The sequence below is a fragment of the Chiloscyllium punctatum genome, chromosome 48 (genome assembly GCF_047496795.1).
Source record: "Chiloscyllium punctatum isolate Juve2018m chromosome 48, sChiPun1.3, whole genome shotgun sequence".
Classification (NCBI taxonomy): domain Eukaryota; kingdom Metazoa; phylum Chordata; class Chondrichthyes; order Orectolobiformes; family Hemiscylliidae; genus Chiloscyllium; species Chiloscyllium punctatum.
The window spans coordinates 27,913,103-27,923,758 of NC_092786.1; the positions used below are offsets into that span (position 1 = coordinate 27,913,103).

The 10,656-nt window shown below is 41.6% G+C and overlaps 1 protein-coding gene across 1 annotated transcript in view; it reads left to right on the plus strand.

Moving 5' to 3' along the window:
* ankdd1a (ankyrin repeat and death domain containing 1A) overlaps positions 1-9,850 on the plus strand; it is a 278,924-nt gene extending 269,074 nt beyond the window's left edge. The window contains exon 15 of the mRNA XM_072564905.1: positions 9,039-9,850. Within this exon, the coding sequence (XP_072421006.1) occupies positions 9,039-9,100 (62 nt within the window). The 3' untranslated portion in view covers positions 9,101-9,850. The remainder of the gene's footprint in view (positions 1-9,038) is intronic.
* Positions 9,851-10,656: the final 806 nt, after the last annotated feature.

Consider the following 10,656-nt stretch of genomic DNA (forward strand, 5'->3'; position numbering starts at 1 on the left):
GACTGAGTGCATTCATCCCCATGCATTTCATGATCTTATTTACTTCTATAAGATCCCCCCCTCAGTCTCCTATGCTTGAAAGAAAAATGTCCAAGCTTGTCCAACTTCTCCCTATAACTCAGACCGTTGAATTCCTGCAACATATTTGTAAATTTCTTCTGCACTCTTTCCAGTTTAACAACATCCTTCCTATACCAAGGTGACCAAAACTGAACACAATACTCCAAGTGTAGCCTCACCAACATCCTGTACAATTCTATACTCAGTACCCTGACTGATGAAAGCCAGTGTGCCAAAAGCCTTCTTCACTGCCCTCTCTACCTGTGACTCCACTTTCAAGTTTGCTACAAGTCTGGCTGGTATTCAAAGGCTTGTCTTGATTCAAGTTGCCACTTAACATAAGTGGCCTGGTTGGATTTCATCTGGAAATTAAAATGACTTGCAGAATGAAGACAGGCCACAAAGAGCAGAGAAACTACTTAGATGAGACAGAGTGGAGGCAGTAGGCTATATCATAGTGGGTTTTTAAGAAGCAAATCTCTCACTTAAGCTTCAATGAAGACTAATGCTCCTAAACTCCAAGGTCCCTCTATTTCACTACACTCCTTAAGGCCCTACCATTCACCACGAAACTCCCACCTTGATTTGACTTTCCAAATTGCAAGACCTCACACTTATCTTTCTTAAACACTATTTGCCATTTCTCAGCCCACTTCCTCGACTGATCAAGGCCCTGCTGCAATTTCGGATAACCTGCCTCACTGTCCACGTTATCGCCTATTTTAGTGTCATCTGCAAACTTACTAATCATGCCTTATACATTCTCATCCAAATGATTGATGTACATAGGAAACAACAATGGGCCCAGCACCAACCCCTGAGGTACAACATTAATCACAGGCCTCCAATCCAACAACCATCCTTCCACTATTACACTCTGCTTCCGACAATTAAGCCAATTGTGTATCCAATTTGCTAGCTTCACTGGATTCCATGTGATCTAACCTTCCAGAGCAGACTACCATGTGGAACCTTATCATGGCCTTACTGAAATTCATATAGACTATGTCTACCGTCCTATCCTCATCAACCTTCCTGGTCACTTCATCAAAGAACTCTAACAAATTTGTGAGGCACCATCTCCCATTCACAAAGCCATGCTGACTATTTCTAATCAAAGCTATCTTTCAAAATGCATGTGTATCTTATCTCTGAATCTTCTCAAGTAATTTACCTACCACAGATGTTAAGCTTACTGGTCTATAGTTCCCAGGTTTTTCTTTGCAGCCCTTCTTGAATAAGGGCACAACATGATACAAATATATCAGCCAGGGCCACTGCAATTTCTTCTCTAGCCTCTTACAGTGTTCTTGGATATATCTGGTCAGCACCAGGATATTTATCCACCTTCATACATTCTAATACATCCAACACCTTCTCTCTCGTGGTATGACTGACTTGAAGATATCACCACTAACTTCCCCAAGTTCTCAAGTCTTAGTGTCTTTTTTTCACGGTAAACACAGAGGAGAAATATTCATTGAAGAGCTCGCCCATGTCCTGCAATTCCACACATACATGTCCACTTTGGTCCTTGAGGGGTCCTATTCTCTCACTCTAGTTATTCTTTTTCTTTTAATATACCTAAAATACCTCTCTGGATTCACCCTTGTCTTCTCAGCCAAGGCTAACCCTTTCACCCTCCTGATTTCCTTCTTCAGTAAACTCCTGTATTCCCTGTATACCTACAGGGATTCCCTTGATCCCAGCTGTCTGTACCTGAGTCATGCCTCCTTTTTTCTGGTCAAAGCATCGATGTCTGTTGTCATCCGGGGTTACCTATTCCTGCCAACCTTGCCCTTCACCCCACAGCAACGTATAGACCTTGAATTCTAGCTATCTCACTTTTAAAAGCCTTTCGCTTGCTGGAGGTCCCTTTACCTGCAAACAAACTACTCCAATCAATGCCTGCAACTCCTGTCTAATTCCATCAAAATGTGCCTTGCTACAATTTAGAACCTGAACCTGTGGGCCAATTTTGTCCCTTTTCATAACTGTTTTGAAATTAATAAAACTGTGGTCACTGGTCATAAACTCCCCTAGCGTCACCTCAGTCACCTGTCCTGCTCTATTTCCCAAGAGTAGGTTGAGTTTTGCCCCTTCCCAAGTAGGACCCTCTGGAGGAAACTTTCCTGAACATACTTAACAAATCCCACCCCATCTAAGTCTTTAACGCTTTGGTAGTTTCAGTTCATGTTAGGAAAACTAAAATCCCTTACTCCTGCAAGTCTCCCCAGTCATCCCGCATATTTGTACCTCTAATTACTATTGACTATTTGGGGTCGTATAGTACAACCTCAATAACATCACCGTCCCCTTCTTATTTCTTAGCTCCATCCACAAAGCCTCACTGGATGCTCCTTCAGTTATTTAATCTCTGATTACTGCTGTGATACTTGCCTTAATCAAAAATGCAACTCCCCCCTCCTCTTTCCACCATCTTTGTCCACCTAAAGCACCTGTACCCTGACCCTCCCTTAGCCATATTTCTGTAATAACTATAGTATCCTAGTCCCACGCACTTATCCATTCCCTGAGTTCATCGGCCTTATCTGTCAGCCCTCTTGCATTGAAATGAATGCAATTTAATCCAACAGGCATTCCTCATTCCCTGTCATGTTCCAACCTGATCTGTTTCTTCAACTTACTATTTCAGATTACTCTATCTCCTTCCAGCCTCGCACTTGCCTCCCTGCTCTTGAGGATCCCAAACCCTTCCAATCTTTTTTTATAGATATTTTTATTGAAAGAAAAAGATTTTTTATAAAATTACAATAACAAATGAACAAAAACACTATATATATATAAAATGAAAAAAAACAAAACAATCAAAAAACAATTATACTCATATGCAAGATGAACAAATCAGTAAAGGCAATAAATAAATAAAACAGCTCAGCACAACAAAACATTAGCTCCCAACCTCCGAGAGCATTGAGTATTACACACAAATCTATTCTAAATTCTTCCTTTGAGGACATCAAGTTCAGATTGTCTTGGCTACACAAAAGCCCTAGTTAAGATAAATCTATGTCCAGACAGTCCATAAAGGGCCGCCATACCTGATAAAAAAAATTCAGTTTTTCAGTATTCCATATTTGTAAGAAGGTCCAAAGGAATATGTTCCATGATTAGCCTACGCCAACTCGACAGATCCCGGGGGGTTTTCAGAGACCCAACACATCAAAATATTTTTCCTCACACAAAAAGTGAGAATATTAAAAAGTTCTTTTTTTCCCATGAGCATCTAAAGAAGGTAAATTTGATAGGCCCAGGAGAAGAGAGATAGAGTCCCTCTTAACTTCAATCCCTAAAATCCTCTCTATTTCTCCTGCCACAACACTCCAATATGTACAGAGCCTGCGGCAAGACCACAGAGTGAGAGTACCAATACTTATTTTACACTTGGGACATAATGAAGATACGAGATGGTCTGGGGCCAAATGGTCCCTATTCAGAATCTTTAACTGCATGGCATGGGTCCTATTACAGATCAAAGTCTTTCTCGCACTTTCACAAATGTTCTCCCATGTCTCCATAGAGATCTCAACCCCTAGCTCTCTCTCCCAGACCCCACAAAGCCACTCAACGTCTTCTGAGAAATCATCCCCTAACATATAATAAAGAGTACTAACAGAGGGAGTACTTTTGGCATGAAGCACCTTTTTCTGTGACAGATCTGTAGGAGTTGGTGAAAAGCATGGTCTCTTTTTGAATAAAATCCCTGACCTGAAAGAAAACAAAAAAAGGTCTCTGTTAGCTAAACCATACTTATGGGTTAATTGGTCAAAGGATATTGTTATTTCACCTTCAAATAAATCACCCAAACAGGAGATTCCCATAGCCACCCAAAGTTTAAAACCGGGGTCCATTTTCCCCAGCTGAAAACCCAGCTTTCCTACTATGTGTGTAAGAAAAGATGTTTTGGATATGTTATGCTCACTCTGCCACATTTCCCTCCACTCTTTGATAGCATTAATAAATATTGGATTACGACAGTAGCTGTCTTCAGTTTACCTAAGGACAGGCTAATGAGCGGATATTTTGTCTGGGAGACCTCAATATCTAGCCATATTGATGCTGGATCCTCACAAGCCCAGTCAGTAACAAAAGATAAAAAGGAACTTAGTTGATACCTTTTAATAGTGAGGAGGTCCATTTGCTCCCTTCCCCCCTCTCTCCCCCCCCCTCCCCAAATCCATGGCGCAACTGCAATTTAGTCAATTTAATAAGAGGCCGTCTATGGCACCAGATAAAGGAACTAAACCAACCATTAAGTCTCAGGACTGTTTGCCTAGGAAATATTAAGGGGAGCATTCATATAGGGTATAGCAAATGGGGAAGGACATTTATTTTAGTAAGAGCTACTCGGCCTAGCCAGGATACTGGAAGTGCTTCCCATTGCTGATGATCTTGCTTAATCCTGTCAAGCAAATGGGCAAAATTTGCCATAAACAACTGATCAAAGACAGGAGTAAAAATGATGCGTAAAAGGAGTATAAAAGATCCCTCCCCCACCCCTTCCGTGACCATTTAAATGGGAATTGTGATTCACCCTCCACATCAGATATTTTCCTATTTATAATTTCTTTGTAGAACTCGCTAGGAAGACCATCAGAGCCAGGCACCTTCCCACTCTGCATCTGCTTCGCAGTCTCCTGAACCTCTGGCACTGCTAAAGGGGCATTAAGGAAAGATGCCTGTTTGGAGGTAACAGCTGGAAGATCCAGGTTCTTAAAGAAGGATTCCATCCTCACAACGTTCAGACTGGTATAGTTCAAAATAAAATTTGCAAAATGCAGCATTGATCTTTTTAGAATTGCAAGTAACCATCCCAGTCCGGTCCATAATTGAGGTAATGGATTGGGGAGGGCATTCTTTCCCCTGGCAAAATATGCTAGATACCTACCTGGCTTGTCACCATGCTCAAACAGTCTTTGTTTCACAAAAGAAAATTCCTTCCTTGGTGTCTGCGTGAGCATGGAGTTCAAGGTGGACTGAACAGCTTAGCCACCAATGGCCTATCAAAATATCCCTTCTCAGCTGTCTTTAGAAGCGCCTCAAGCAGGCATTGCTGTTCCCCTTGTATCATTTCTGAATGGCAGAATAAAAAATAATTATACCCCTGACATAAGCCTTAGCAGTCTCCCAAAGAATAGACAGGTTACTGGCCGTATCTGAATTGGTGGCTAAAAATACCTTAAATTCATTAAAGAAGTATTACTGTCCTTAAGAATAAAGGGATCCATTCAACAGTGCTGACAGCCTGTAACATTGCACTTAACCTCAATTTCTAAATATACTGCACCATGGTCAGAAATAGTAATATTCCAATTGTACAAGATGTTACCCAATCCAAGGATAATGCAGGCGTTAGGAAAAGATCAATCCTAATATGACACTTGTGCGGATTAAAAAAAAACATAAAGTCCCTACCCATTGGGTGGAGATGCCTCCAGACATCCACCAATCCCAATTCCGCACCTAAGTTCACTAGTTACTTAGATTATAAAGAAAGATTGTGAAGAGAGGCCTCTAGGTATTCTATGCACTGCAGGATCCATAAGGCAATTAAAGTCTCCTCCTATAATAATCTATTACAGCACAAGAGCCATCAATTTGGAGAATGCATCTATCAACCAGTTAAGGAGACAATAAAATTTCGAAATACCATACTGTTCTCTACGTATTGAGGCTTTAAAAGTGACAAATCCCCCCCATACTCATCTTTAATTTGATCTAGCAATTTAAATGGAAGATTCTTCCTAATAAGTATGGCCACTCCCCTACTCTGAGTAGGAATACACCCAATCAAGCCCACTCTGCTGCAGTTTCAGATGTTCCTTGTCATCCAGGTGAGTCTCCTGTGAAAGGGCAATGTCCACCCTCTCCTCTCTAAGACTAAAACACGCCTTTTTCCTCTTAACTGGTGAATGGCTCCCTCTAATGTTGCAGGTACACCATTTGAGGACACAATTAGCCATAACTCTCTATAATAATATTTGAACTCCAAAAGGGAAAAATTTGACTTATCAATTGCTGAGCATAAACAAAAAAAAACTCATGAAGCCTAAAAAATACATAAACTAAAGCTACTACGACTAACATATTAGTAACTATGTATACAATAAAACCCAACAAACTAAACCAAATATAAGGCACTTTGTGAAGGGCTCTACCCCCTTCCGACAGGGGGCACTTACATATCCCATAACTTCATAACTCCTTCCATCTTGAGCCGCATTCCAGAGCCAAGCCAAAAAAGTTAAGAAAAAACATAATATTAACAAGGGATTTAAAAGTAGGCAGTCGACCCAACCCTAAATATACATTAACAACCATTGATATCAGAAAAAAAACTCAGCAACCCTTCCTTTAAGAAAAGGAGAGAGAAAAAAAAGGAGACACTATTGTCCACATCCTTTAAGTCATCCAGTCTATTTTAAAGCATCCAAAACATTTTTCACTTTTTCTGAAGAGTCAAATGAGTGCACAGACCCATCATTAGTGAAACGAGGCACTGCTGGATGCCTCAAGGAATACTGGATACCAAGGTCTCTCAGTCTTCTCTTGGCTTCATCGAAGGACTTTCTTTTACGAATCACAGCTGCAGAAAGGTCCTGGAAGAACATTATCCTGGAACCTTTGTGAGTTAGGGCTTGAGGATCCCTGTAACTTTGTCCCTGTAACTGTGGAGTTGCAGTAGGACCACGCGAGGGCACTGGTCCAAACCGGGTCTACACACCATTACCCAAAGGGTTCTCTCAACTTTCACCCTGCCTGACACAACCTGCAAGCCAAGAAATCATGGCAGCCAGCTCTCAAAGAAACTCACTAGCTGGTCGTCTTCTACTCACTCTGGCAGTCCATGACACAGAGATTCTTTCACCTACTTCTGTTCTTGAGGTCATCAACTTGTTCAAATAAGATAAGGACCTGCTTCTCGAGAGCTCAGATCTGTTCCTTTGAAGAGTTGATCTCACAGTCTCCAAAGCTGCAGTCCTTCATTCAACCTCCTTTATTCAGCGTCCAAGACCTTCCAGTTGCTCCCCATGCTTGTGGAGCATGGCCGTGATAGGGTCTAGCCTACTGCGGAACTACTCTTCAGTCAACAACTCAATCATTTCTTGTAGTTTTGCAAACTCTGCAGCCAGGACCTGATGGGTGAGTGACTCCGACAGATGAGTGGAACGGGCTGCAACTGCAGCCGTGGGCATTTCCGGTGTCATGGTGAGCGACTCGTGTTGGGACTTACTCGAACCTTTACCTTTTGTCATAGTTCTTTAATAGAACCAGTTTTGTAAAAATTTGTATAGAGTTAATAAAGTGCCACGCTTTATCAGCTCTGACTCTCCAGCATCTGCAGGCCTCACTATTCCTTATCTCTCTTTCTCTCTCTCTCTCACTCACACACACACAGTAAATGTGACTGCAGCCAAACCTCTCCTTCAGTGACCTATTGTTCCCTGTGCTCACTGACCAAACTGGATAAGAATGATGTGATCAAGGATAGTCAGCATGGTTTTGTGAAGGGCAGGTCGTGCCTCACAAACCTTATTGAATTCTTTGAGAAGGTGACGAAGGAGGTAGATGAGGGGAAAGCGGTAGATGTAGTATATATGGATTTTAGTAAGGCGTTTGATAAGGTCCCCCATGGTAGGCTACTGCAGAAAATACAGAGATATGGCATTGAGGGTGAGTTGGAGGTTTGGATTAGGAATTGGCTCTCTGGAAGAAGACAGAGGGTAGTAGTTGATGGCAAAGATTCATCTTGGAGTGCCGTCACTAGTGGTGTTCCGCAAGGATCTGTTTTGGGACCATTGCTGTTTGTCATTTTTATAAATGACCTGGAGGAAGGGTTAGAAGGTTGGGTGAGCAAGTTTGCGGATGATACGAAAGTCGGAGGAGTTGTAGACAGTGAGGAAGGATATGGCAGGTTACAGCGGGATATAGAGAAGCTGCAGAGCTGGGCAGAAAGGTGGCAAATGGAGTTCAATGTAGCTAAGTGTGAAGTGATTCACTTTGGTAAGAGTAATAAAAAGATGGATTACTGGGCTAATGGTAGACTACTTGGTAGTGTGGAAGAGCAGAGGGATCTTGGTGTCCATGTACACAGATCTCTGAAAGTTGCCACCCAGGTAAATAGTGCAGTGAAGAAGGCATATGGCGTACTGGCTTTTATTGGTAGAGGAATTGAGTTCCGGAGTCCTGAGGTCATGCTGCAGTTGTATAAGACTCTGGTGCGGCCGCTTCTGGAATATTGTGTGCAGTTTTGGTCGCCATACTATAGGAAGGATGTGGAGGCACTGGAACGGGTGCAGAGGAGGTTTACCAGGATGTTGCCTGGTATGGTAGGAAGATCCTATGAGGAAAGGCTGAGGCACTTGGGGTTGTTTTCTTTGGAGAAAAGAAGGTTTAGGGGTGATTTGATAGAGGTGTACAAGATGATTAGGGGGTTAGATAGGGTTGACAGTGAGAACCTTTTTCCGCGTATGGAGTCAGCTATTACAAGGGGGCATAGCTTTAAATTAAGGGGGGGTAGATATAGGACTGATGTTAGGGGTAGGTTCTTCACTCAGCGAGTCGTAAGATCATGGAATGCCCTGCCAGTAGCAGTAGTGGACTCTCCCTCTTTATGGGTATTTAAGCGGGCATTGGATAGGTATATGGAGGATAGTGGGTTAGTGTAGGTTAGGTGGGCTTTGATCGGCGCAACATCGAGGGCCGAAGGGCCTGTACTGCGCTGTATTGTTCTATGTTCTATGTTCTATGACACCTATGCATGCAAAGTTTTGGTTTTAATGTTCTAATCCACATTTTCAAGTCTGTATGTGGTTCAGTTTTTTTGTGTTCTAATCAATCCAGTACAATTTGTTCCTGACATATCAGTGTCTAACAATCACTTACTACAGGATATAGCTGTAAAATAAGTCGCTATTTCTCATTTTGTTAATTATCTTTATTACATTGATTTTCAGAAAGTATCCGAAGAAAAGCAAATGGTGACTGCGGTTCTCCCAGGAAATGTGCAGTGATGTGATGTCTGAAGAACTGTATCCTGAAGATTTGGAATTACTGAAGAATTTTGTTTGCATGAACAGGGGCCAAAGGGTTGATGCTGACCTTTGGGCAAGGACTGGCATTATCAAGAAGTTACTGTATGGATTTTCAGATAAACTACTTGATCTCAACACATCAGTACAAAATCTATCAAAGGACACATTATAATGATAATCACTCCATCACAACGTGACAGCAATTATATAGATCATTATTATTTCTATTAAACTACATGAAAGGAAATGGTGCTGAAAAAGTCAAAGTAAAAGAAAGGGTAGCCCATATTTTAATTTGAATTGATCAGTTCTTTTGGGACAGTTGATAATTAAATCTTTGATAACCTAAAAGACAGAAAACACAAGGTTTGGTTGTTTGCGAACAGAAAGATAATACAAGGAGCTCATTGGCCTTTACTGAATGCAGTACTTTATGCATAACTGGGGGTTCTTTCACAAGATCAAGTGATGGTTAGTTTGGGGAGGACTAGAATAATTTATATCTATCTCAATGAAAAGATTTTCTCAATCAAAAATGTCACTATTTTCAATACATTAATTTATTCATTAATACTTTTCAATACACTCATTTAGAATTAAACAACTTCAGTGAGTTTTGAGAAGATTTGTAGCTCAGGCTGAGGTACCGGATGTAAGTTTGCTCACTGAGATGGAAGGATCATTTTCAGACATTTCATCACCAGACTAGGTAACATTGTCAGTGAGAGTCTAGATTAGAGTGGTGCTGGAAAAGCACAGCAGGTTAGGCAGCATCCGAGGAGCAGGAAAATTGACGTTTTGGGCAAAAGCCCTTCATCAGGAATAGAGGCAGGGTGCCTGCAGGGTGGAGAGAAAAAATGCATTTATCTCTCCACTCTACAGGCACCCTGCCTCTATTCCTGATGAAGGACTTTTGCCCGAAACGTCAATTTTCCTGCTCCTCGGATGCTGCCTAACCTGCTGTGCTTTTCCAGCACCACTCTAATCTAGACTCTGGTTTCCAGCATCTGCAGTCCTTGTTTTTACCAACATTGTCAGTGAGCCTCCCATGAAGCACTGCTTTCTATTTATGTGTTTATGTTTCCTTGGGTTTTTTTTGGTGATGTCAGTTCCTGTGGTGATGTGATTTGCTCTGGTGATGTTATTTCCTGTTCTTTTTCTAGAGGGTTGTAAATGGGGTCTAGATTGATGTGTTTGTAATGGAATTCTGGTTGGAATTCTAGGAATTCTCGCACATGTCTCTGGTTTGTTCTATGATGGATGTGTTTCCCCAGTCGAAGTGGTGTCCTTCCTCATATGTATGCAAGGATACTAATGAGAGTGTCTCATGTCTTTTTGTGGCTAGCTGATGTTCATGTATCATGATGTTCATGTATCACAGTAGAGCAAACAGCCAATGGACAACTTCAAGCCAGCATCTACAGGAAAACAACACATAAGGACCAAATACTGAACTACAGAAGCAATCATCCCAACACCCACAAATGAAGCTGCATTAGAACATTATTTCAACGAGCTACCACAGTACAGAGGAAATATG